At 40.6% G+C, this 27,931-nt stretch overlaps 1 protein-coding gene across 1 annotated transcript in view; it reads left to right on the top strand.

Annotated features, from left to right (window-relative positions):
• Positions 1–3,865: 3,865 nt before the first annotated feature.
• frem2b (FRAS1 related extracellular matrix 2b) overlaps positions 3,866–27,931 on the top strand; it is a 51,343-nt gene continuing 27,277 nt past the window's right edge. The window contains exons 1-3 of the mRNA XM_003450179.5: positions 3,866–9,459; positions 10,562–10,651; positions 27,480–27,626. Of these exons, the coding sequence (XP_003450227.1) occupies positions 4,449–9,459; positions 10,562–10,651; positions 27,480–27,626 (5,248 nt within the window). The 5' untranslated portion in view covers positions 3,866–4,448. The remainder of the gene's footprint in view (positions 9,460–10,561; positions 10,652–27,479; positions 27,627–27,931) is intronic.

The following is a 27,931-nucleotide window of genomic DNA, read 5'->3' on the forward strand; positions in this document are numbered from 1 at the left end:
ATTATAAAATGGTTACTTACAAGAGGGCAACTACATCAAACAATTAGCAGCATATACAGGAAATGGTTTTATTGTAGATTGGAGACTTGTGAACTCAGATCAGACATTTTCCCTGCACCTACTATGAAAAAAATTAGTATTAAAGTCATGAAATGGCCTCCTTTAACAATCATATATCACAGGTAATAGTGGGCAAAATCCAGTTATTATTAATCCAAGCTCCATTTCTTTCACTCTGCTAGTTCACGTTCCAGACTACATGTTTTCCACTAAGGCAGACGCCATCAGACTTTTCCACAAGCCAAGGATTCCCCACACCACACTACATATATGTTATCATTTGCACTATTCCTACCATGACCACTAACAATACTGTATGAGTTTTTTTGTGACTCATTTGATTGTTTTATTCACGCCTTTTCCCATTTCTTATTTTTCTCATCCCAGCCACTATCCCTTATTCTTTATACCAGGTTCTTTGCATGATTTTTTGCATATTTTTTGACATATTAACAGTTAATGAACCAACTGCATTGCTGAACTGGATTTCTTTCCTGCCCCATAGACAAACCTGGTTATGATGATTAATAAAAAGTTCAATTTTTCTTTCTTGATTTGCTTCCATCTGCAAACTTCTTGAAGTTAAATTTGAACTTTTATGCAATTTTTTTCTAAAGTCACCTTAAATACCATGTTTCATTAAAAATCAATATCCATGAATAGCTATCATTTATAGATAGGCGAAATATAAACACTGCTATTGACTAAAAGAGAATTTAAAGTCTGTTTTTTCGTTACACAATTTTTAAAGGATGATCACATTCATAATTCTTTAATTTTCTGAATTCTTTTATTGCTCAACAAACTTCATTCTGCAAAGCAAGTGGCTTTATGGTTTGAAATCGGACGTTCTTCTACAAATACATCAGTCACACTGGCACCACCCATGTATCTGGATTTTCTCCACCCTGCTAAGGCTAAAGCGCTATAGTCTGCAGTTTTCCTGATTTAAGTGGAAGTCAACATAATGCGGCCAACCTATATTTTATACACACAAAGGTAGCTCCACATGCACATAAAATTATGTCCCAGTTCATAGAATTGGTTCTATCTGTTGATTATCCCTGGATTTTTGCAAAGTACTTTGCATTGTAGCTATTTATTTAAAAGAATACCATAAATATACTTGACTTGTTTTGCAAGCAATATGTGTGCTCAGGCCATATTTTATAGTCTTAATTCATGGGTTCACAGACACCTGGGGAATTTGGGAGTGCAAATAAAGAATATGATTACACTTCACTAGATCAGCTGCCTTTTTGTTCTTTAGTATCCCAAGAGTAATATAAACGAGAGAAGATGGATTTGGCTGCTGGTAGGCTGTGCATCGTGCTTTTGTGGGTTACACTATTTACTTTTATAGGGAAGGGCTTCAGAGAAGCTGGCATCATTTCAGCTTAGAGGTTCGACTCAATGTTACAGAGAAATGATGAGCTAAAATAGCCCTAATGAGATCACTGGGTCCAGGGTTGCATTGTCTCTAGGGAATGACCACCAGCAAAAATAGCCCTGATAAGTCAAGGCAATTGTTGGAACAGAGTCACTTATGAACTCTGAAGCAAACATGGTAGTGCCAAAGGAGACATTTATCAAGAGCACAAGGGAGAAAGGGAAGCGGCTCAATTAATTCCGATTTAATTAATGCATTCTGTGGTCTATTAATTACAATATTGCTTTTTTTAAGAGTTGCATTCCACCCACGTTTGAAGGGTATAAATCTCAAATGATGTTAATGCCAGACATAATGGTTAATGTTAATAATGACAGTATACACACATAACAAAACAATGTGAAGAGTCTGTTTGGCTCCGGATTTGAGCTCAGGCTGAAGGCACAGATGGTCCATCCTGCAGCGCCTCATTATCCAAGTATCAGGTTGACTTGATGTCACTTCTCAGAGCTCAAGGCGCCTTACATGATGTATATCTCTGTGAAAATGGTTAAAATAACAGTGTTGTTATTGACAGGAGGGAATACAAGTCTTCCAGTATTTAGCCTGTTGGGAGGGCATCCAGCTGAGAGGAAACTGGAAGCTAGGTTTTCAGTAAACAACAAGCAAAAACATGGCATTTTTGGATAAAGGATCCATCTAGTGTAAATATATGTATCTTTTTGTTCTATGCAGATGCTGTCTTTGGACTGCCGGTAGAAGTGTAGTTAGCTGTCACCAAAGTTGTCTCGAGACAAAGTAAACCAAGGTTGGAGTGTTAACAGCCACAAACAAAGAGTAGTCGAACTCCCGAACAAAGAGCCTGGAAACTTGTTGTCAGCCGTCAGCAGTGTGAAAACTTGAGCAACCTGAAATCAGCTCCTACTTCGATAAACACAAGCGGTATGTGAAATTGAGCCGAAGTGCAATTTTTAAACCTCAGTCCCACCTGGGCCATGTGTTACTGCCCAGCAATAAATCCTCTGCACATCAGGAGCATGATTACAGTCTTCAGTTGCTGCATGGACTGACAGTTCTATCTACTAAGAATGATTGGTCATTTACAATAAATTTGATATAAATGTGATATGACAGAATATCATCAAACTTCCCCTAGCCCCAAAATAAGCCTGAAGGTTTGGATATGATCCAATACCTTCTTTGCCACTGCTGCTGTCAGAAAGTCCTATTCATCTTCTTTTTCATTTTCTCTTGTAACTGGGAGCTGTCAAGGACTGGGAGCTTTGCCTTGCAGTTTGCTGGGCTATATTTATAATTGGACCCTGTCAACAGTGTCCAGTGCAACTCAAGTGCAACGTTTGTTATGGCAGCTACTGTGTACTGATTTCAACACATGCCAGCTGCAAGATGGTTTGTGTGTCATTAATGCATAACTATTGGTAGGTGCAGACACAATGCTTGCGTCCACGAGCTTGTGGATGGAATCAAAAATCATCTAAAGGGGATCAAAAGAAAGTGAGCGCAAATGAAGTCAGATTTTTCCAGGCACTGTAAAGCTCTAGAGTTGCTGCCTATTTACAGGGAATTTTAGGTATCTGTATACATACTATATACACAGCTGAGCAGCTATTCCTGCAGCTGGGCTCATGGAATACCACGGCTGTGTTGTAGAAATCTGATTTTTTTTGAGTCTTGCTGACATTTTAATTGAATGTGAGAACAGTAAAAATGCCACACATGTTCAGGATTTTGCATTTTTTTCTCCATACACTCCCCTTTGGACATATGTCTGAATCTACCAGACAAATTTCTTAATCTATCAGATTTGTAATTCTTATCTGACTGTGCAGCTGTGCTCATAGCACCAAAATCAACCCTACTTGGAATAAAATTCAGTCATTCTGTCCTGCCCTGCTGTGTAGTGCAGTATCTTTGTGGGTGTTCTTTTCATCAACACTGGTTCTCCAGGTAAGTGGTACAGAGAGCGGTTCATGACTGGGCTTGTCAGCTTGTCAGAGGAAACTGCTCTGCTGGGGGAAGCACCTGACATCTGGAGGACCTCTGTGATTAGATTGTCCCAGCAAGAAGCAGGACAATGTTCCCACATGATTTGGATAAATAGAACTTTTGATCCCATTAAGAGTGGATTGTGAGTAGGGTTAAAAAAGCTGAGGAGTGCCTTCAAAGCATAATTTAAATCTCTAGTGACGAAAACAGTGACTTCTTAAATAAAACAGAAAACATGAAAACAGAAAATCCTGCAAATTGCAACTTGCACAAGATATCAATATAATAATAGACCAGATTTTTCGAAATTGATTAAAAACAAACAAACATGCACACAACAGTAAGTATTACAAAATGTGAGTTTAGAGGGTAATGAAGACGTGCAGAGCATATTCACTCTAGCGCAAACCAGGAGAGGGAGACAACGCTCTTCTGCACTCACATTGATACAGCTGGACTTCTGATTGCCTTCCCTTATTAATGCGGATATTTTGGAGTAGATAATCTATATTTGAATGTATATCTAATAAAGACTGCTAGTCTGCTTTTGGTGTATTTAAACGAAATAATTTGCTCACATATCTTATTGCAAGTTCTGCTGGAGACTTACGCAAAGTCACGTCTCATACATAAATAGCACCACATTGTTTTACTAAATGAAACTGAGCGTTTAACCGACGCGACATTCTTTTTCCGCCCAGAATGACACAAACCACGTCCATTTAAAACCTGTCTAACGCGTTCCGGAGGAGAGATATCGACCAATTGGCTGAGTGGAGGGCGTGACTCTCCTTACTCCAGCAAGGCAGGAGTATGAAGTTTGGGCTATCAGTGCACAGCTACTGTGAGAGAATGGTGCACCTCAGTGCTCACAGGTGCGTGATATTATCCAACTCCGATTTTGTACTCTTGCAACTTTAACCGAGGTACGCGGTTTACAAGGGTGCATGCACAAAGTTGAAGGTGTTTCCTCTGCAGTTCCACTCTACAAATGGCTTGGATTATTCACCCGCATCTGCACGGGACTGTCGCCGCTCTGATTCTGCTTGCAGTGATTCTGACAGGTGATGTGGTTGCACAGGTTTTTGACAGCTATGGATTATCATACGCCTTGAGGGCTGAGCTGTCAGAAGACACGATATTGGTTGCCAATAATGGGATACGCGTGCCTTTCGGGAGATCAGTCTTCATTGATCCCATCAACGATTTGGTTATCCAAGTTCAGCCCGGTGATAGATGCAGCATAACAGTCCTAGACAACGATCCTTTGTCTCAAAGGCCTGGACACTTGTCTCCGAAAAAGTTTCCGTGTGAATTTGGTCCCAATGACGTGAAGTATTCTCACTTTGGATCTCGGAGTCCTCCGAAGGATAGAGTGAGGTTACAACTCAGGTACGACACGCAAACGGATACAATTATAATACCTTTTATGATGGAGGTGGAGGTAATTTTCACACAGCTGGAGGTGCTGACGAAAAACATGCCGCTCACTGTTGAAAAACTGCTCGGCACAAGTAATCCCATTGATAGGAAAATTTTAGAATTCACCTATGATAGAAGTGCGCATCAGTGCAAAATAGCTTCCCTCTCCAGTGGCAATGTGCTGCCCAGGTATGGAAAACTTGTGGATGAAGAGAGCCTCGGAACAATGGTGGACTGTGATGAGTTTATTAAAATGAACACCCGTTATCAGCACACTTTCGCTTTGAAGTCACCTAACAGAGATTACATTCCGATGGTTGTGGAATTACATGATAAAGAAGGCAATTTGCTCAAGCAGGAATTTTTCCAGATTCTGGTCAGAATCAAAGAGGGAGAAGACAACATACCTCCTAAACCCAGCTTTGTTGCCATGATGATGATGGAAGTAGATCAGTTTGTAATGACAGCAATAACCACGGATATGCTGGCTGCAGAGGATGTTGAGTCTAATCCCGATGAATTAATCTTCAATATTACATCTCCCCTGTCCTTTGAGGAGGGCTACATAGTAAGCACTGATGATAGGAATTTGCCAATAACCTCATTTTACCAAGGAGACCTCAAAGAGCTGAAAATCGCCTACAAGCCCCCTGCTGTGGATTCGGACACTGAGAGGATTTTCCAGATTGAGTTTGAGGTTGTGGATGGAGAGGGAGCTGTGTCAGATCCTTTTGCTTTCATGATTGTTGTAAAGCCTATGAACACGCTGGCCCCTGTGGTTACTAGGAATACTGGACAATTGCTGTATGAGGGTCAGTCCAGGCCTCTGTCCAGTTCACAGAATCTGGAAATCAGTGATGAGGATAATTTAGAGAAAGTCAAAATGACTGTTATTGATGGCCTGAGGCATGGTGAATTGACTGTTCTGGGCTCCAGGAGGAAATTTTTCACCCCAGCTGACCTTGATGCTGGTGTAGTAATTTATCAACATGATGGCAGTGACACATACAGTGATAATATTGTTTTCAGAATGACAGATGGCACAAACGAGGTGGAGTTTCTGTTTCCTATCACTGTTGTGCCAACAGATGATGAGCCTCCCATTATAAATGCCAACACTGGTTTGGTTTTATTCAAAAACCAAATGATGCCTATCTCCTCGCTTATGCTCAGTGCAGCAGACATCGATTCAGAGGATTCCACGATTAAATTCACAATCGAGCCGCCTTTTTCCACACTGGGGCAGGTGATGCTGCGTCAGTCTGAGGCCCCAGAAGACCCATCAACCTGGAAGTTTAATACAGAGGACGAAATGTATGAGAAAGTAGTGACTGAATGGCTGCAGCAGGATATTACTGATGGTAAACTGTTTTACAAGCACATTGGACCTCACAGTACCAGCACAATCATGGATCAGTTTGTGTTTAGGGTTCAAGATGACAATGACCCACCAAATCAATCAGGTCAAAGCTCATTTGTCATCAAAATTCTCCCTGTTGACGACCTTCCACCTGAACTGTACCCTGGGGTGACGTTGCAAATGACTGTGCATGAGTATCAGCTTACTTACTTCCGAAAGAAATTCCTCCGTTACACTGACCTCGACTCAGACGATCGTGATCTCAAATATACAATCGTGCAGCCGCCGACAGACACAGATGAGAACAGCCCTGTTGTACTGGGAGCTTTGGTATTGACTGAAAACCCAAACACTGAAGTCACAACTTTCACTCAGGCTCAAATCAATCACCACAAAATAGCTTACAAACCACCTGATCTTGAGCTTGGAATTACCACTCATGTTTTGCAGTTTAGATACACTGTTGAGGATGTTTCTGGGAATACTGTAGAAGGGGTTTTCACTATATTTTTAAAGCCTGTGGACAACAAGCCGCCTCAAATAAAGAACTCTGGATTTACTGTGCTTGAGCGTGGCAGACATATCCTTACGAGTGCTGAGCTGGACACCTCTGACACAGACACGGATAGCAAAAAGATAACCTTCACTTTAACTCAGCCACCCCTGCATGGTCACGTCCAGTTTACATTTACTGATATGACCAAAGGAAATGCTTTCAGTCTAGAGGATATTGCAAATGGCCTAATTTCATACGTTCATAATGGAGATGAATCAACAGTGGATTCCATACAAATAGACGTCAGCGATGGGGTGCACATAGTCCCGATTACTATAAAGATCAATGTGAAACCAATTGATGATGAGGCTCCAACTCTAAGTCTTCCTGCTGGCACAATTGGCTCCTACATAGATGTACTGGAAAATGGAGCAACAGAAATCACAAGTAATGTCATTCAAGGAAGAGATGAGGACACAGATGACCTCAGATTAACCTTCATAGTTGAAGACCCGCCGTCACTGGGTGAAATCCTGGTTAAAGGTGTTTCATCGGGCACGTTCACCCAAGCTGATATTATTAATGGCTTTGTGGTCTATGCTCACACAAGTGGGGAGATAGGCTCGAGCACAAAGGAGGACTTTTTCAATCTCACTTTGACAGACATGTCTGATGAGTGGACTGTGGGAGGAAATAAGATCACAGGTGTCAGAGTGCATGTAACCATTCTTCCTCTGGACAGCCAGGCTCCAGAGGTCTTTGTGGGGCCGCAGTTCACTGTTGTTGAGGGAGAGAAGAATGTCATTCAGATTCTCCACATAAGCGCAGATGATGTCGACACCCCCGACGATGACCTTCTGTGTACAATCATCGTACAGCCGACTTCAGGGTATGTGGAAAATATTTCCCCAGCCCCAGGCTCAGAGAAATCCAGGTCTGGAACAGCTATTAGTGCTTTCACCATCAAGGACATCAAACAGAATCACATTTATTATGTTCAAAGCATTCACAAAGGAGTCGAGCCAGTAGAAGACAGGTTTACATTCAGATGCTCTGATGGCATCAATTTCTCTGAAAGGCACTTTTTCCCCATCTCCATAATCCCCTCTAATGATGAAAAGCCAGAGATTTACATGAGAGAGTTTGTGGTTATGGAGGGCATGAACATAGGTATTGACACTCCCATTCTGAATGGTGCTGATGCAGATCTCCCCTCTGATCAGCTGACATTCATCATCACCAAACCCCCCAAGCATGGATTTATTCTCAATCAGCTCACTACTGGCACCATCCCTGTGTCTAACTTTACCTTGGATCAGATCAGGGAGGCCTCCAGCTACGTGTATGAGCATGATGACTCAGAGACCACAGAGGACAGCTTTGATATTGTTCTTACAGACGGAAAGTTCAGTGTGGAAAAAACAGTCATTGTTATGATTATCCCTGTGGACGACGAAACCCCAAGGATGGCAATCAATGATGGCCTTGAAATAGAGATAGGTGATGTGAAAGTCATTAACAGCGATGTTTTAAAAGCTACTGATCTGGACTCTGAGGATAGCACGCTAACATACTTAATTCGATACGGACCTGGTCAAGGGTATTTGCAAAGAACGACGCCTTCGGGGACGTTGCAAAATATCACAGTTGGAATGAATTTTACACAAAGCGAGGTGGATCAGGGTCTGATTGTGTACATCCACAATGGACAAGAGGGAATTCGAGACCTCATCAAGTTTGATGTGACTGATGGCATCAACCCTTTGATTGACAGATACTTCTATGTTACAATCGGCGGCATAGACATGGTTTTCCCTGATGTGGTCAGTAAAGGTGTATCTCTTAAAGAGGGTGGCAGGGTTACTTTGACAACAGACCTCCTCAGTACCAGTGACCTCAACAGCCCAGATGAACACTTAGTTTTCACAATCACCCGAGCACCAATGAGAGGACACCTGGAGTCCACAGACGCACCTGGAATGCCCATCTCATCCTTTACACAGCTCCAGCTGGCTGGCAACAAAATCTACTACATTCACACATCGGATGATGAAGTGAAAATGGATAGCTTTGAATTTGAAGTGACGGATGGCTATAATCCTGTGTTCCGCACTTTCCGCATCTCCATCGCTGATGTGGATAATAAAAAGCCTGTACTGACGGTACACAGTCTGGCAGTGACTGAGGGAGAAAACAAACTCATCACACCTTTCGAGCTAACAGTTGAAGACAGGGACACCGTTGACCGCCTCTTGAAATTCACAGTCACTCAGATTCCAGTTCATGGTCGCCTGCTCTTTAACAACACCCGGCCTGTCACCTCATTCACAAAGCAGGACTTGAATGAGAACTTGATCAGCTACAGGCACGATGGCACAGAGAGTACAGAGGACAGTTTCTCCTTCACTGTCACCGATGGCACTCACACAGACTTCTATGTCTTCCCCGATACTGTATTTGAGACCCGAAAGCCTCAAGTGATGAAGATTACCATCCTCTCCGTGGATAATGGTGTGCCGCAGGTTCTGGTTAATAAAGGTGCCCCAACACTGCGGGTTCTGGAGACAGGCCACTTAGGCTTTGTGATCACTAGTAAGACCCTGAAAGCAGAGGACAGAGACAGCATTCAGGATTCTGTGACCTTTAGGATTACTGTAGCCCCAGAACATGGCTACCTTATCAACCATGCCAGAGGAAATGCAACTATCAACAGCTTCACACAAGGTAAGAGGGCTGCTTTTTAAAGCTTTTCAGTCCTGTGACATTCTGATGGATTTGCAATCTGCTGCAGTAAAACTCACATAGAAGACTTTTTTAAATATTCGGAGCAGTTTGATGTGAATTTAATCTTACTTTGCTTTTACTTAGACTTTTAAATGGCCTTACCCCAATGGTCTTAAAAATCATAAACTTTTTGTTTTCACTCTAGAGAGCGCCTATTTACAGAAAGAAGTATGCTAGTACCTCAGGCTGACCAGTTCTCTCTGGAGGAGAGCATTTTTCAAACAGTGCCTAAAACATTTCACTTTGGAGGCAACTTACGGTGGTTTGTGCTTTACCAGAGGAATATAACAGTAGACAAGAGATTTACAGACGTGATGATAAATAATGTGAACATGCAAACATGTCAGAGGAAGGGAGATGTGGTATTCTAGCTCACAGCAAATCACTGGCTTTGTAAATAACATGGTGTGCTACAGAAGTTACATTTCAAACAGACCAGAGGGGTGTCTTGGTAATGGTAAATATCAGGGTAGCAGCCACAGTCAATATCCACGTATTCCCTGCTTTTATTTACTAAGCCACTGTGAGATGCTTTCCCCTAGAGGCCTGTTCAATATTTCAAGAGTTCTCACAAGAGTAAACAGACAGTAAATAAAGACACTATCTCCTGGGCATTTGAAAGTTTAGGCTACACATTTGTATGCATCGGTCCCTTTGAAGGGAGATATTCTGATATAAAATATTGAACGCAGCAAGTGTGGAAACTTTGCAGTTTTTAGTGCTATAAGGAAGCCTGTCTAGCACCACGCTATCAAGATGGCAAGCAGACAGACTGCTGTGATGGCATCCCACGAGTCAAGCTGGTCTTAATGTCCGGCATCATTCAAGAGTCTTATTTGTTTACAGCCCTTTCAGGCAGTTCTTTTTGCTCGGATTCCCCTGGCGCTGTCAGCGTGCACATTTAAGCACACAGGCACAAAGACACTGACAAGTAGATAGGAACAAACCGAACATATTTTGTTAGCTGTTTTTGCCAAATAGCTGATGCAAAATTTTGTGAGCAGGATTTTGCTTTTACTTATGTAAATGTGCTCTTTTTCAGCTGAAATTGACGACATGAGCATATGCTATATTCTGAGGGATGGGGACAACGCGACAAACGACATCTTTCATTTCTCCATTGAGGACAGCGGTAAGTTCCTCAATTTAAACATCCACTCTTTGAGTTATACTGAGTGATAGCCGTTAAATTTGAAATGAGTCTGTGACACGCTCACTTTTGAGAATGATACAGTGAATTTGTCACGCTGTTGCTGTTTAATAAATTCAGATTTCTCTAAGAAGGGAAAAGCTTGAATCCTCTCAACAATGTGCCTAATTAGGCAGAATTACAAATCAAAAGGCATCTGCAAAGATTGCAGAGATTTCCATTATTTCAGCTTAAATAAGTGAGATAACAGGCATGCAGCGAAATAGAAGGAAAGATATACTGTTTCTAGATAGCTTTTGTTTATGCTCTGGTGAATTTCATTCCACCAGCATTTCGGGGAAAAAAGGAATGTTAGATCTTTTACGCCTATTAAAATTTTATTCAAATATTCATTAGTATATTCATTAGTTTGTCCTACTGCAAATGATGCCATAGGTAGGTCAGTCTTTTTGCACCTAACCGTAGTCGCTCATTATTTTTTAGAAAGTAATGATTGATTTAGCCAGTTACTAATTAGTAGAGCTGTAGATATGTAATCAGGCGCAGGCTCTGTGAATGGTTTGAGGCAATCATGCCGGTGTTGCCGATTAGCAGAAGCAGTGTGCCTGACAGTGTGTCCTTTCTGCTATCCTTCAGCTGTGATGAGTGAGCACAAAGGACGGCTCTAATAGGGGCCCTCTTTTCCCACAAGCACCTCAGTGAGCTCCCATTCTCATTTCTCATTTTCCGTGCCTTCGGTTTGATATTTGACAGGTTAAAATCAATCTCAACAGGTGGATGGGGTGCTAATAAGAGATGACTCAAATGCAGGAGCTGGTACTGAATATCAGCAGTTGAGCCCATGCAGATTTTTTTGTTGCTGAGTGAGGGCTCAGTCCCTTATTATTGTCTCACTTGGGCTTTCTTTTTTTGTTTTGTTTTAATGGATCTCTGTGGGCCTCTCTCCCTCTTTGTCACTTTCTTTCTCTGTGTACCTTGCTTGATGCTTGATGACACACATATCCCCACACTGGTAGTTTATCTTCCAGACTGGCAATTAGATTCACTCCTTTCAGCGCTCACTGCGAGACTTCAAAACAGCTTTTGTCTTATTCCGTCCTCAATCATAGTTATGTCCTCAAACAAAACAAAGCATAAAATGGCAACTATCAGATACAGTGCACCTCTCTAAAATGTCATTCTTTGATATGAAAATTGTACTTTATAGTGGCACCTAAAGAGCTTAACAAATTGATGAATGATCTCATTGGATGGCCGATCCATAAGGACTCACCACGTACTGCAGTGCAGTTTTTGAGGCAATCAGTGAAGATTTTTTTTTAATAAGATTTAAGCTGGGCTGGTGGCTGCCCTAAATCCCTAGACAGAGCCTGCAGCTCTTTGAACAGCCGTGTTGTGGAGGAGCTGAATGCCGTACACTGGCACACAGCTGCACTATGTCATGTTCAGCAGTGGAAAACATTCTCTTTCTCACTTCAAGTTCATTGGGAAATTTACCAAATGCACTTGGCAATGCTATGAGTGTGAAAAGTTGCTTTTCATGTTGCAGCTGTTCAGTGAGATTCCACGGGTTTATGCCAATAGTTGTGATGAACTGTGAATGTAGTCACAGTTTTGAGTATGCGCCTGCTGCTGACTGCTGATTACCATAATTTGTGTGCTTAAGCGTGGTGGTCATTGTTTAAACAGCACATGTGTGCAAAGCTATTGGATTTATTTATTTACTGTTTTTCCCTCTTCCAGGTGAGGTCCTGTATTGAGTTTTACACCACACAAAGGGCTATAGGATTTCTTCTGGTTCCATTGTCAGTCCAAACATAAAGTGACTTGGAGTCTGCACTTATTACAGGGCAGTGCACTAATTTACTCCCGGCATGTATTCTCACAAAGGAGGATGAATGGAAAGTGCAAAGCCGTTCATTGTGCTCTATCCAAATACTTATGGCAGTCTCACTTCTAACCACAAGCTTGCTTTAATTGTAGAAGCTGACATCATAGTTTTCCTAATAGATGGGTTGTCTTGTTAACAGGGTACAGTGTTGGATTTTAATCTGAGCTGCCAGAGCTTCAGTTCCTCTTTGCAACAATGTATTTGCTGACTTCTACACGTTTCTAATTGTAAATGGTGAGTTCAGAGTCCAAATGTGAAACTGTGCTAGACCTGACTCACTCTCATCCATTGTATAGCACAGTTGTATTAGAGTATCGACTAAAGTAATGACCTGTGCTTTAAGCAGGCAGATATTTTGTTTACCTAGATTAATTATGCTTGTGCATTTTAGACGGTTTCACTTGATTAACTCGGCCACATAAAGAGAGGAGATGGGCTTTTTACTACAAGTAAAAACAACTGGGCCACATCCCAAAGTACTTAGCATTTTTAATTAGTGAATAGAGTTTCTTACAAAGTACAACTTTTAATCCTATTAGTGTATAAAAAACAGAATAATATTGAATTTACTTCCAAATTATGCTGCATTTTATGTGCAGTGGTCTACAAGTGATTTGTGCATTTTTTTTCTATCTGATTTATTTTCCTCTTGAATTTCTTTAGAGTCTTAAAGTTGACACTGTGGGCTTTTAAAGCTGCATTTAAGGTGTTTTTGCCAAAAAGGAGACCACAGGGCGAATTTTCCCAGTGAGTCTTGTATATCATTTTTTGTCATGCTTGTCAGAGCTTTAAATTAATCATTCCAGATGACTAAAATCACACATTTTAACTTGTAGGTGTCTGCTGTTTTGAAGAAACTGTTGCCCAAGTGTCTTGTTTGGGAACACAACTGGAATGTCGATTTTTTTTTGGGGGGGGGCGCTGTATCTGTGTGTCTGTATGTGTGCTGCCCTTGTTATTCTAAGTCAGTTAATTGTTGTGTTTTGATGGACTCCAGCTCTCCCCTTGTCTCCTAGGGATTCAGTTGCATTCAGGTGAGCTTACCTGAGCACACACGAGCCCTCGCACTCCCAGGCAGTTGTTTATGGAGCTGATTCCCTGTCTACTTCCAGCCAGTCAGTCAACCTCACAAATGTTCTTAATGACAGACACAATGTAGTACTCTTTGTTTTTTTATTCCAGGCAGTCAGTGCTTTTTTATTTTTTATTTTTTTTATTTTATTTAAGTGAGCTACAAAAAGGCAGCCAAAGATTATTAATAGTTTGGGAAAAGAAATATATTTTTAAGGTCAAACTCTGCAGGCATGCATAAACTGTCCATGTTTTCCTCATTTGATTAATGAGACTTGTTCACTGTAAGAAGCATAGAGTATGTAAGTCAATAATTCAGATTTCTAGTGAAATGGGTCAGCAGTGAAAAGAAAAATAGAATCACTTTCTGTCTGGAACACATTTTCTCACATGGAAAGAGACAATAGGGTGCATGTCTGCAGAGCCCACCTCAACAAGCGTGTTTTGTTTGTTATTTCTGCTTCGTGTAACAAGATAAGTTCAGGTCACCGTGCATACCTCGACCTAATAAATCCTCCAAACCATTTTTCACCTGCAGTAACATCTGATATGTATGTTGTCAACATAACTTCCATGTTATCGGTTTGTAATCTCTTGTGACAATGGGTGCATACTCCATCTTCTTTGTCTCCCGTCCTAATTCCAGGCTTGGGGGGGGGGATTATCTTACTCCCCATTGCGTGCTAGAGTACAACAAAAGTAAGTGTAGAACATGCACTCACATGCAGTTGTGAGGTTAGTATAGCTATATGCTATAATATCCCCATCACCGCACAGGAGATGACTCTGCAGTTTTGCAGCGTTTCTAGCCTGCTATTAATGAAACTGTCTCTTCTATACTTTCTTGTGGGGTATAACATTCCTCTGTCCTTGGGACCAGTGGTATGAATCATATTCATAAAGTATGCTTTAAGCTTCAGCAAATTACATAGCTGCTCTCGTTGTAGTGGTAGTTTAAAGGGGTTTCAGGGTGTTCGGTTTTCTTCACAGTCCAGCTGTGCTGCAGACAATAAAATAGGTGAAGTCGTTTTATTGTTATGGAAAAACCATTTAGTGATAAAACATCTGGGCTTTGATTACAGAGCTGTTCCTGAGTCACAGCTGCTTCACTTTGGGGATGAAAAACTGAATTACAGAATGGATTTAGGCTAATCATTTTAGTTGGAGAGTGATTTGCGTCTCTTACCGGTCCCTTATGTCGTCAGCAGCTAACTTTGTGTTATAATTTTCTCACCAGTCTGCATTGCAGTTATATTTGCAATGTTTACCACCCAGCAGCAGCCTTCTCCATTCAGCACAGCATAACGAGGTGGATGTGCAAGTTTGCTTTCCTTTAATGTGTGTGTGAAGAGTAGAGACGACTTAAATGAAAGCATATCCGCAAAGAGCTGCAGCGACTAACCAAACAGATGAAAAACCTGTGCTCATCTGTGAGGGGATCAAACATTCACTGTTGTCTAGCAGACTTGAGCCAGCGAAATACTTAAAAAAAAAAGATTAAAATGCTTTTATTGATGATGAAAAGATGATAATAGAATTCTCCAAGGCAGGAAAGCCTAAACATGTTTCAAGAGGTTTCATTGTTCTGAAATGATTTAGGCGCTGAATAAGCCAATGAAGTCTCTTTTTTTCAGATTTCTTTGCCCAAGTCTGTTGGATCACTTTCAGGCCGTCTGTTAGTTCTGTGCTTCCTTTTTTCCATTGCAGTTCATTTTGCTCCTGAGTGCAGATTACTGCTTCGTATTTACAATCCATATTTAGTCCAAAAGGCATATTCTGCTGCCTGAAATGCATCAGAAAAAGAGAACACCAAATCCATTAATGATAGATAATGATTTAGAGCAGCCGTGACAATATCACATTTATTTTTCATTCTGGTGTTTGTGCTGATTACAACAAAGAATGTGGGTGAATTGTTGCTTGAACATCTAGGGAACTTACTGATTTATTCTGATCTGCTTTAATTTTCCCATTAGAAAACAGAAGGGAAACCCTGTTTGATGATTTTGCTCTCTCTGTCTTTATGTGCTGCCAAAGTGTATGTTGCCAAGGTTAACAAAGCAAAGGCAAATTCCCAAAAGTATAGAAACCTCAGGCCCGGGCTTGTTCTCCGAATGATGATGTGTGTCGTCATTACTGCCTTAGGATATCAGTCTAGCAGAACTGAGATTCCTCTGGTGAAAATCCCCATTATGTGGAAAAAAAAGGTTAAAGTTTGTGTCATCGGGTTTTAGGACGGCCCCAGACAAATTGAGTCATACTTAAAATAAATATAACAGGGGCAGAACAAATAGGAAATAAACTTTAGGTCAAATTAAACTATCCAGGACTTTATTTTGCGTTATTATGTCACAATATAAAATATCACTTTCTTTTCACTCTCTGTGATGTGTCCTGTGTGATTTTTGGCCTCATGAAATCGCCCGATGGGACCGTTTTGACGAACAGCAGGGAATCTGAGTGTTTGTGATGCTACAGTTGCTGCTGTAACAACTCTCTTTTCACAGGAGTAGAGCTTTTGTTCACTTTTGAAAAATCACTCTGGATAATGTGTTTCTGGCCCCTGAATCCCAGCAGTGGACCAGAGCTGCTCCTCTCCGCCCTGCCGCATGATAATCCACTGACAGCTGGGCCGAGGCTGTAGCGTGTCACAACTCTCTCCAGCTATACTTGGGTTTCATGATTGGAGCCCTTTGCACGCTGCACCTCCTTTGTACACGTTTTTCATGCACGTTCACACTCGCGTACACAAAGCATTGACCGTCTTTCCATCACTGGGCCAGCTGTCTGATTTCATAATCAGAGATGAGGCTGGCGCTGCTAAAATGTTTCATCAAGATGCTTGGCATCAGCTACAGTTTTATTGATAACGGCTTTGTCTTTGATTTCAAGCTGTTGTCTCTTTTGATTAGAGTGCTGTGATGTAGAGCAGAAACAACACCAGCTTCTTTTATTGTGATATCATCAGCATATTATTGAGGAGGGACAGAGGGGTTCAAGTTAGGGGTGCGAATACATCACGGATTGGTTGCACTGGTGATAGACAGATTAATAGATGAAGTCAGGCAGGAGTCTCTTTGGACTATATTGTTTGCAGATGACATTGTAATTTGTAGCGAGAGTAGTGAGAAGGTGGAACTGAGCCTGCAGAGGTGGAGGTATGCTCTGGAGAGAAGGAGAATGAAAAGTAGTAGAGGCAAGACAGAATACATATGTGTGAATGAGAGAGAGACGGATGTAACAGTGACGCTACAAGGAGTAGAAATAATGAAAATGGATGAGTTTAAATAGGTGAGGTCAGCTATCCAAATCAGACCGTGTACACGGGAGGTGAAGAAGAGTGTATTGGCATGGTGGAGTGACTGGAGATGAGTGTCAGCTGTGATTTGTGATGGATAAAAGCAACAGTGAAAAGGATGGTCTGATGGTAGATGTTTGGTTTAGAGACAGTGGCACTAATGAAAAGACAGGAGGCCAAGCTTTGGAAATGAGTGCATCAGAGGGACACCTCAGGTGGAGTGGTTTGAAAACAAAGTTAGAGAAGCAAGGCTGAGATAGTTTGGACATGTGCAGAGGAGTGATAGTGGATATACTGGACACAAGATGCTGAATATGGAACAACCAGGCAGGAGGCAAAGTGGAAGACCACAGAGAAGATTCGAGGATGTAGTGAAGGAGGATGTGCAGAGCGTTGGTGTGACAGAAGAGGATATTAGGGACAGGGTGAGGAGGAGGCAGATCACCCGAAAGAAGAAGAAGAAAAAGAAGTTTAGTATATAAATATGCAAGGGAAATATATACAGTAGAGGGGAACTGAAGATGATACGCATTTAGACACAGACTCACTTGAGAAGGTTTTTATTTTCACACATGGTAGGAGTGTGTCTCTGGGCTCTCATCTCATGAAAGGTGCTGATGAAACCCTTTGGGGATTCTGATCAAGCTCCCACTCACCATCACCTCCTTTCGATAAGTGTAGCCTGATACTCAGGATATGAGGAGTCATCGTGTGGAGAAATGGATTGGGAGGTGGGGGGGGTAGTCATAGGAGATGAAAGATTGAAGTGCTTTGTTGGTCCCTGTATTGGTGAGGGCAAGGCGTCAAGCTGCTTCCTGTCGCCTGTAGCGACGGCATGAATGTGCTGATGTGCACTTCACTCTCTAAACACTGCCTGTGTTGACAAGTTGTGAGAGCGCAAATGTAGTAGGTAAACTCTGCATGAATTCAGCTGGATCTACATATGAATATAAATTATTTAGAGTTTGCTATAGATTTGATTAGCCGTGAAGAAACGTTATGTAGTCAGTAAGTATCAAGCTTCTCTCCATTTCAAGGAATATATGACAGCCTCAAACTATGGTTATTTAATTCAGAGAACATTCCTGTCGCTCACTTCATCTATTCTCTTATATTTTTTTAGAGAGCTGAAGGCAGTACATATCAGTATTTTTCCACTACTGGTCAAGTAATATGTCCCACCAAAAGTTGCATTTGATATGTGAATCAATTCTTAGTTATTTGTCTTACATTGCATTTCCTAAAATTTGTTTTGGCTTATATCAGTTTGAGAAGCATGAAAAATAATTCAAAGACAGCCGTGGAAATGTCCAGCACTCAGATGAACCCTTCCCCCCATTAAGAAAACTCAGGAATGTCTTGCTGCCAGAAATTAACTAGACCATGCATGGGCTTATCTTGGTTTTCCAGCACATGAGCTTGGAGTGAAGTGAAGAGTTACATATTAGCAAGAAAATGGGACAAGAGACAGAAATAAAGGCCAAAGGAAGCAGGTTGAGACAACTGAGCAGTCTGGTAAAGAGGTTGCATTTTACTGCTTATTTTTTCAGGCGACTGGCTAAAGCCATTACCCTCGCCACCAAACATTACTTCAAACGTGATCACTGGTTAATAAGTCATATGTATGAGCAGAACATTTGGTGCGATTAAAGCTTCGAAACATCAGGTGCAGATTTAATTTCAACTTTAAAAAGAGGTGATAATGTTTTAAAGGATATTCAGTGTGGCTGTTAAATTTAACAAAGCAATCTGAAGGTAAGAATGACATTTCTGCTCGCTTCTCTTGTAACTCCAACATTCATCTCTTGTCCTTCATGTCTAATAGTTTTCAGTCTGAGAAATATTCAGATTCATTACATCGCATTACTTTATTCCATTCCATGGGATGCCAGGTAATTGTGCTCCCTACAACACTGAGTGCCTTTATGTGGTAGCACACAACACAGTGGTCTCTGAAGAGAATAAATTTAAATGATATTATTATGCAATGTGGTATACTCCGAATAGAGGTCTTGCAGCACAGAACTCATCCATGCAACGACAAGAGTGTATCTGACTTTGTACCAAAAGTTGGTTTTCATATCATAAGGTTCACTGTCGCCAACAAAGACTTCCAGAAGCTATTTTGACAATGATTCAAAGGCCAGAAAAAAAAAGAAAAATCCATTTGATTGCCGAAATTAAATGTTGCAGGCATCCTTAGAAGTACTCTTCTTTTAACATGCCAGCACATATTTTTGAACCCAGGGCTTGTTCTGCTGCACAGACTAATCTTCAGTCCAATATTACAAGGAGAAGACAATAACAACACTAAGTCCTTAGACATTTTCTTCGCTCTTTTCATGAATGCAGAACAGCATGCTTATCTTTAAAATGCAGGTTTGCACAGTTCTACTCAATGGCTTCTTTTCACCCATCATAAACAAAGGGCCAACAGTCATTTAACACTTCTTTAGGAATTACCATTTCAGCTTTTTAGGGAGCATTTTGCTCCAAGGCAAACGCTTTACTACATGTGAGGATTTGCAAGTAACAACTGTGAAATGCAGCTGAAACATGTTGTTATAGCCGAAGCCAATGGAGGCCGGCCCAACAGACTCGAGAAATGCCCGGCTTTATTAGTATGGAGCGCATGAGTCTGGGGGACTGGGATGGGGTTTTATATTCTGTGGCCTCACACTGCTGCTTTCAGCAAACAGTCCACCATTATTCGGTCTGACAAGAGAGCAAACACTGAGCATTCAAGGGTCAAGAAAAAGCACGTCCCCCCTCTCTTTGTCAATTCCTGTCTTCCTGCATCCTTATGTTTCTTTGTTTTCCCTCCCATATTCGCACTTAGCCTTGTACCTCCTTGTTATTTCGCTACCTTTGTTCTTCTGTTCAGTCACCAGCAGTATTTGAGAGTTGGGATACATTTTGCATATGCACCTGTAACAATGTAAGCTCAGGCAGACACATTCTTTTCTGCCTGAGATTGTTTCCTCTGAAATGACTTAAAAATGTTTATTTATTAGCTAAGATAAGCTCAAAAGGTATCTTATTCTTGTATTCTTTACAGCATGCTATTTGGAAAGGTGTTTTTTTTTTTAAATAACTCCATGTAAACAAAACTCAAAGGGTTGCTAAAATTTTTTTGGCACCAGCTTCACTTCACGCAGCTTTTTCAGCAGGTCACAGAAGATTTGCACATCTACCTCAGCAGCTTATGCGCCACGGTGTTCATACTGTACATAATTGACTGGTAATGAGCAAAGAACTCCTGATTTGAAATCCACTGTGACCTTTACTTGTGAATGTTGAAAAAAAAAAGCCCTGTAGTTGCTAATTCAGCCTTTTGTTGTTACTTCCCTTGCTATTGAGAGTTCAGGCTTTTGCTCCGTAAACCGTGTGGCTGACTGTTAATTAAGACACTCGAGGCCACGTCCTCTTCGACAGGCTGGAATGCTATTCAAGGGCAATCAATGAATACTTTGTCTGAGCTCACCTATACAATCAAAATATACAAAGCCCTCAGAAGAGGCTTTGATACCTCTTTTGGAAAAAGAGATATCCTTCAGAAATTTGATGCACTTTAAATGCCCTGTGTATTAACTTTCAAGGTTAAATCTTTAAACATTTGTTAAATCTTTATATATTGAAATTTATAACTTGAAATCTATGTCGATTGTGATCTTGTTAAGTACTGTATTTTCATCAAATATAAGAAAAATATAGAAAATATTAGCCGTAAAGCTGTGATAGAGGTCCTGGGCACTGGTATAGCTCACCCATATGCTGAGAGACTACTGCAGCGGCCTGGGTGTCCTCACTTTCCTGTCTGTTTTACTATCCTGTCAACATGGCTAAACACAAAAAGTACCTCTAAAAATATAGAAATAAGTCCTCACCTTGAGTGCTTGGCACAATGCCCCATGTTGTAAAATCGCAAAGTGCAGACATGCACTGCAGAGTTGGCTTCATGCTGCTTCTTAAGATTTCTGGAAATATTCTAATTGAACTAATATTTCCTCCCAAGGCTAATAGGATTGAATATAAAAAGCCTGAATGTTTTCATTTGCAGTACGTGATGTCAGTAAAACATAGAAACGCTACATTTGTCTATTGTCAGGATAACTGGAAATTGGAGCTGCCCATGCAAGTCTATACTCTCAACTTGATAACTCTTTAAATGTTTTGGTAAATAATTTATGAACTTATATATTTGAGAGTAATAAACCTTTAAATGATGGCGATAATTTGCTAACATTTTATTTGTAAGAAGGATGTTGGATTTGAATTAATTGTCAACATGTATAAATGTCTGAATTTATACACCAAAGTCAAAAGGCGGATTTGTGACTTTGAAACTGGAAATACAGTAGAAGTTTTACGACCGATGTTTTTATTTCAAAAATGTATTCTCACCAGTTATTCTCATGTGTCTTTGTGATATCTGCACCCACAAATGACATCATTTGTGGCAGTGTGTAAAGACACTGGAGTGTGAAGAAGACTCCCAGGGAATGGGTGACCTTTTCCTACAGTCACATTGAACTGTACTTCCTCTGCCACATTTCTTTCCTGGGGACGAATAAAGGAGCCCCGTCTGAAATAGGAGCTCTGGGAATTGCTCATTGCCTTTTTACACATGCGAGTGGCTCCTGCTGTTCGACCCCAAAAGAAAGTCACTGTGCAGTTTCCACAACAACCTGGTGCTGCAATTAGGAATCAAAAAGTGTAAACAGGATGATTGCTTAAAAGGATCCTTAGTGTCAAGAACAGGGTAGAAGAGAGTATTGAAATCATAATGTTAAGTGTCTTGAATTTCATTCTGCAGATGCTGGGTGGAACATTTTTTTATTTTCTGATTCTTGTGAGGAGCTGATAATTTGATCCTGTTTTGAGTTTGTAAAATGTTTTATCAAACTAAAAAAATGCCGTAAAGTGTAATCTAATCACAGCCAACATAGTTATAATTGTCACCCCATAAAGTCTCAGAGCAGAGATGTAATGCAGTAAGCAGACACTGACCTTCTAAACAGCTTTAAAATATCAGGATTTAGTCACTAAGGACAGAGGTAATTCTAACTGTTGCACTTGAAATTTGGAAAGAGCTCTGAGAATTTAATCACCTTTGGGTTCAGATGTTAATCTCGAAGAACTTTCCCTACTGAGAGCAAAGCATTGCTCGATTTAAGCCTTGTATGGCTCTATGACCTGGCACCTTTGTGCAAAAGCACCTCTCGCCTTTCTTTCAGCATGCACAAATCTTGCCCCAGAGTGACCACCGTGTGTTGGAGTGGACACAGAGGCAACAGCAGCCAGAAAGGACGCTGCTGGAGTGGCCAGATTTATGGCAGACCAGTTCCCTGAAAGTCTGTGTTATAGAAAAGGGTTTAGGACCTGTGAAATCATAACCATTCTAAATCTTTCAAGCCATGGCCAGCTCTCCACTCGTTACTGTGCATACAAGGCTTAGGGTGATTAGACCATATCGCTCTCTCTCTCTTTCTGTACTCTGCCATGTGCTTTTTTTCCTTCAACAGGATTATTAAATCCCTTTTCCCTTAATTGGAGAGGTGAAAAGTATGCTGGTATAGTCTCACACACTGTGGACCTCAAAGCAAAGGTCATTTTATAGGAGATGATTATATAACATGTTTACTTTCATCACAGAAATTTACCTTTGCTGTTTCTTTGAAAGAAAATTAGGTATTGATTTTTCTCTTGACTTATATGTTCTCAAAGGCGACGTTGCCTTTGTTATGCAAATTAATTAAAGACGATTATACTAAAATCGCTAAAATCCTGGATGTATAAAATCGAGTAGACACTAGAGACCCTAAATAGCATGATTACATCTTTGAGGACACATTGGATTCTGATGAAATTTTAACCTAGCTGTAAGATCGAGATAGCAACCCAAATTATTCAAAGCAATTTTCAGTGCGACCATGAATATTCACCAAATGTAGCCAATTACCTCAAAGCTTGATGGCAGCCTGATCATTAGATGGGGCGTCTTGCTAATGATCCACATGCTGAATAGACAGACTGATTAACACTTATTGACATTCTTTTATGCTAATTAAAAGATGGCACGAACAGTGGTTGGGTTTTTTTTGTTATTGTTTCATTTTTTTTGCTGCTGATTTAAGAAAAACAGGACTGCATGATAATGTTTTAGAGGTGCTGATTAATGGTATGAATGAATTTGCTTTAGCAAATTGCTTCAGGAGACTTTGCGACTCGCACTGCAGGTGTGGAAACATCATTTTGTTATCCACACCAGTGCAAACAAATGAAGTGTAGAAAAACATTATCTGTGCAACACTGAAGCAGAGTTTGTAGTTGGAAACATCTGCATATGAAATAAATTTGAACTTATTCCTTGAATATTTATTTCTTGGCTTTTCTCCAACATATAAATGCATAAAAGTCAAAGAAAATGTTATTCTGCACTTAAACATGCTCTGCCTTCAGTCTCTGATAGCTGTACAGAGCTGTGAAGTTATACTTCACAAGTGATTTCATATATTTATTAATAAATTTAAAATAAATAAATAAATTGAAAAGCTCCTGTGGCTTTTTCTTGTAGTGGGGTCTAATTGCACTCGAAAGCTTTGAAACACACAACAAACCAAAACACTTAAATTACTTTGCAGGTTTGGTGCACATTTAGTTATCGAGCTATATTTTTATTAACATTGCAGTGCTGAAATGTGCAGAACAAACCATTTTGGAGAAGTGATTAGCACAGACTGTCTGTGTTGATGTTTCATGTTCCTCATGTCCCTTTTAGAGTTCTCTCAGGTCCTTTGGCTTCTTCTTCCAAAATCTGCATCTTAGATTACAAATTAGACACGTGCATGTAAGATAGACACAGCTAGTTCTTAAATATACAGAATAAAATGCCTTATGAATATGAGTGAAAAGGTGAATGTGGCTTATAGTGTAAATTGCTCAGCAACACCTCAAAAGCACTGTATAAATGCCAGTCTATTCCATTACATGACAGTGAATTTAGAGTACATGTATTTTTAGATACATTTTGTCTTTTGAGTCTAAAAGGATTCATCAGTTAGTCCCAGTTTATCCTTCATAATCAGTGCAGTGCAACTCTGTGAGCAAAGAGCCGCCTATCTGTCTGCCTGGCTGAATGAACAGACAAGGGTCCATGGGGCACCGTGGCCTGCAATGCTTGACGGTGACCAAATAAGGGCCGACTGCAACATGTATGCAGGGAGGAGACCATTTTCTAAGTTGGCACAGTGCAGCCTCTCACATTCTTTGGCCCCTCTCAAAAGGCTTCTGTCCTTCATCACACATCCACTATGTGAACGGACAGCAGCTACATGAACTGTACAAGAGGGTTTGTCAGATGGTTCATGTATGAGGTTGGCTGTAGTTAAGTGCTTGTTTGCAGAGTCTGACAGTTGTCTCTAATATTTAGAGTGACATCCACTGCCAGCGCTTAAAGGCATAGTGTGAAACTAACAAAGACAGAACAAAGGCAGTTTGTCAATCCGGTGAATTCATTAAGATTATCCAGGAAAAATAAGGATAATGTGGAAATATGGTCTAATATTAAATGTAAGACTAGCACTGCAGAAGAGACCCAAACATAAGTGATACAGATATTCACTAAATTCTGTCTCACTACTGTGAGACCTAGTTAAAGATAAACTTGGATGTTTTCCTTTGGGCCTCTTTGAAGTGGAATTAGTCCAACCCCTGCTTATCTTAATTAGAAAGAAATCTAGGGGAGTGAAGTGGTCTTCTGGAAATGAGCACCTCCACTCCCTGAAGCCCATACTAAAGCTTAACAAGACCTTGAGGAACGCTAAACTTAACGTTTTCTAATGTCATTCCGGGACTCTACCTATAATATACTCTGGTATAAACTGTGAACATAAATATTTTTCTTCTGATGTTTGAAAGTGCGGGTCAGTGCTGTGTCGTCCTCGGTCTCTTATGGATAGGGAAAGTGAATAATTAATAGAGCTTGTTCATGTTTGTGAATAACGCTGAAGGTGAACATGTGTTTAATGTGAGTGATCCTGAAAAAAAGGAAGAAAATCCTCCTTGAGGCTCGGTTCGTTGCGTAGGCACTTTCTTGAACATGAATTGGTGTGCATCTGACTATATTCTGTCCCACTCTCTATCTGAATATTTTAGTGTGCAAATAATCTGTTGCCTTCATTTTCTATACCTACATAGACTCTATCTAATGTAAGGTTCAGATAAACAAGTGGTGGCAGAAGAATAGCCAAAGCCTCTCCACTTCTGTGGAGCACAGGCGCCACAGCTCAGAGATCACACACACAGTGTTTATTGGTGGCATGAGTGACATGCTGCTGGCTTTAATCCAAATAGTGTAGGGAGGCCCTGTCATACATAGGTCACCTGTCTCCAGAAGAATGATGTGGAACACACAGGAAGCAGAAAGCCTACACTGTGGTAGACCTCAAGAATGTGCGTCAGGTTCCCATAGGATGTTGTATTGTCACTTAATAGAAGTTATGTGTTACACGTGTAATATTTGATGCATTTTGCCAACAATATTTTTCTTTAAAAGCATGTTTTCTCTGCACACAGTATTTTATATTTTAAATGATGTTGTTTTTTGTACTGCTAGTGTAGTGAGAAGCATAACAGAGCTGAACAGCTTGATTTTATTAGTTCAAATTTAACGCCACATTGACTTCCCAAACAGCTTTTCCCTCTGGAATTGTCATTTGTGTCTTGAGATAAGTGATGGAAATTTTGTCATAATGTGGTGCAAATGTTTTGCACTTACCTTGCCGAGCTACTTGATCTCGCCATCAGCGCCGGTGGCTTTGCCTGCTAAAACAGAAAAGCGAGGTGTTCCACAGTGACATGGTGCCTGAGCAGACAAGCGAGTGAATGCTAGCATTAAAAAATGATTAAATGTTATTACACTGCCAGATAAACCTTTTGATCAATTTTAGATAGCTACAATTTTCATATTTAAGTATAATTTAAACACAGAAGGAGTTCCACAGTATTTGAAAGTATAAACTTTTAAAACGTGATTCTGAATCAGAATGAGGTGAGAAACAGCCGTGCTTTGAAGTTGTGTGTCAAATAGATATGCCTGTTGTCAAACTGAAAAATAAATACTCTGTTATGGGCAGAGAAAATCTGCTTTCTACTCAAGGTTCACAGTTCAGTCCTTTCCATCTGGATCTGTAATTTTAAGGAACCTCAGCATCTGTCTTGTTTTGTCTTCTGTCTTCTTTCGGATTTGACTGCATTCTTAATCTTCTTAACTTTAAACCCCCTGTCTGGTTGAAAACATCAAAGTAAATCAGTGCGTTCATTATATTTTAATGACATAAATAATACAACGAGTTTTCTATGAGATGAGGGAAAAAGAATTATTTTTTGCTACTTGTCCTCATGCATCACACTGACTTTTTATTCTTTCAAGCAGTTAATGCCCCATATTGTCAAATGGGTATTTAACACATAGGTATTAAAGGCCCGGTGTTGCTCAGTGCAAGGAAACATGTACAATAACACCCAAAGTAACAGGTGCAGAGAATATTTAACATGTGCGCGCACCCACTCAAGCATGCACAGAGTCACCGAACCTCATAATGCATGCACCCTCACACATAATAAAACACCCAGGGTGAATGTGTATAGGTTTTACCCTTCACAGTTAGGAAGGAAATGGACACAGCAGAGTGGTCTGCTGGACGTGACAGATTTACTGGCTGTACCGACAAGAATGGGGAGGAGTTGAGACTCTCAGTTGTGCCTAACATCTGCAAAAGCAGCACTTTAAAATCTCTGAACAATGTCCCGGCACCCTCCTGACAATTTCACTTTTATTTCACTACTTTCTGAACTGCCAAATGTTCTGTGGCTCATGCATCTCCATCTCACCATCCTCAACCATTACAGCACCAGCCAGACAATTTAACTGTGCAGTCTGGTGGATGCATTTGGATTTTTTATTAACCTGTGTTTCATTATTTAGACTCCCAGCCATCCCACTGGAAATGACCATATTAAAATGCGTTCCTGTATGGGTCCGTGCATGCATGTGTGCCCATTTTTGTCTGCCGGAGTTTGTGTATCTGCGTTTGATGCCTGTCTATGTGGCTCTGCTTTGAGTCTTTACGGTCAAATAGTTGCAGACATGCCCTCCAGGACTATAACGTCTCCCTTTGAGTGCAGCTTCAAAAGGCAAGGATGAAAAAACCCAGTTCAGACAGGAAACAGACACCTTTTATCTTAATCAGAAATGAAGCAATTAGATGGCACAAACTGTTTTCCTTTTGCGTAAGGGCTGTGCACACCGCATACCTCCCACTGAGTGCAGGCTAGAAGTCAAAGTCAAAACCTGGGGGTATGCAAGAACCCATCCTAATAGGGGGTATTGAAATTTCTGTATCACCTCTGAATCAAAATGATGTGCGCATTTTTGGACCATTTAGTCCTGGTTAGGGTCTTTAATTCGCCTTCTTCTGTGTGTCTGTATTAGGAGTTCTAAGTAGCCCTTTATGGAGAAAAAAATAAACTCTTTCTTTTTGTAACAGGCGGCAACAAACTGAAGAACCAACAGTTCCGTCTGAACTGGGCTTGGATCTCCATAGAGAAACAACACTACGTGGTGAACGAGGAGGCCAAGTTCCTGGAGGTGGTGCTGAAGCGTAGGGGCTACCTGGGAGAGACGTCATTCATCAGTAAGCAGATTTTACATCAAGTCACCTAAAATGTCCTTAATTCATCTTAAATGTTACCAGAAAGCAATGAGAGGAGTTGAATATGTTCATCTTATCTTAACAAAAAATGTTCCCCATTTTCTGATTCTGGATATTTTCAAAATAGTGAAGGAATAAATGCTGAACATGTTACATGTTTGTGAAATACTTTATGCATTCTTTGGTCAACCACTGATGATTTGCTTGCTGTTCGCTCCAGGATTAAGTAAAGATTAACTCACCAAATTCCACAGAGTCTGTTAAGTTGTTTTGCAGTTAAATTCAAA

This window comes from Oreochromis niloticus, linkage group LG14 (genome assembly GCF_001858045.2).
Source record: "Oreochromis niloticus isolate F11D_XX linkage group LG14, O_niloticus_UMD_NMBU, whole genome shotgun sequence".
NCBI classification, from domain to species: Eukaryota; Metazoa; Chordata; class Actinopteri; order Cichliformes; family Cichlidae; genus Oreochromis; species Oreochromis niloticus.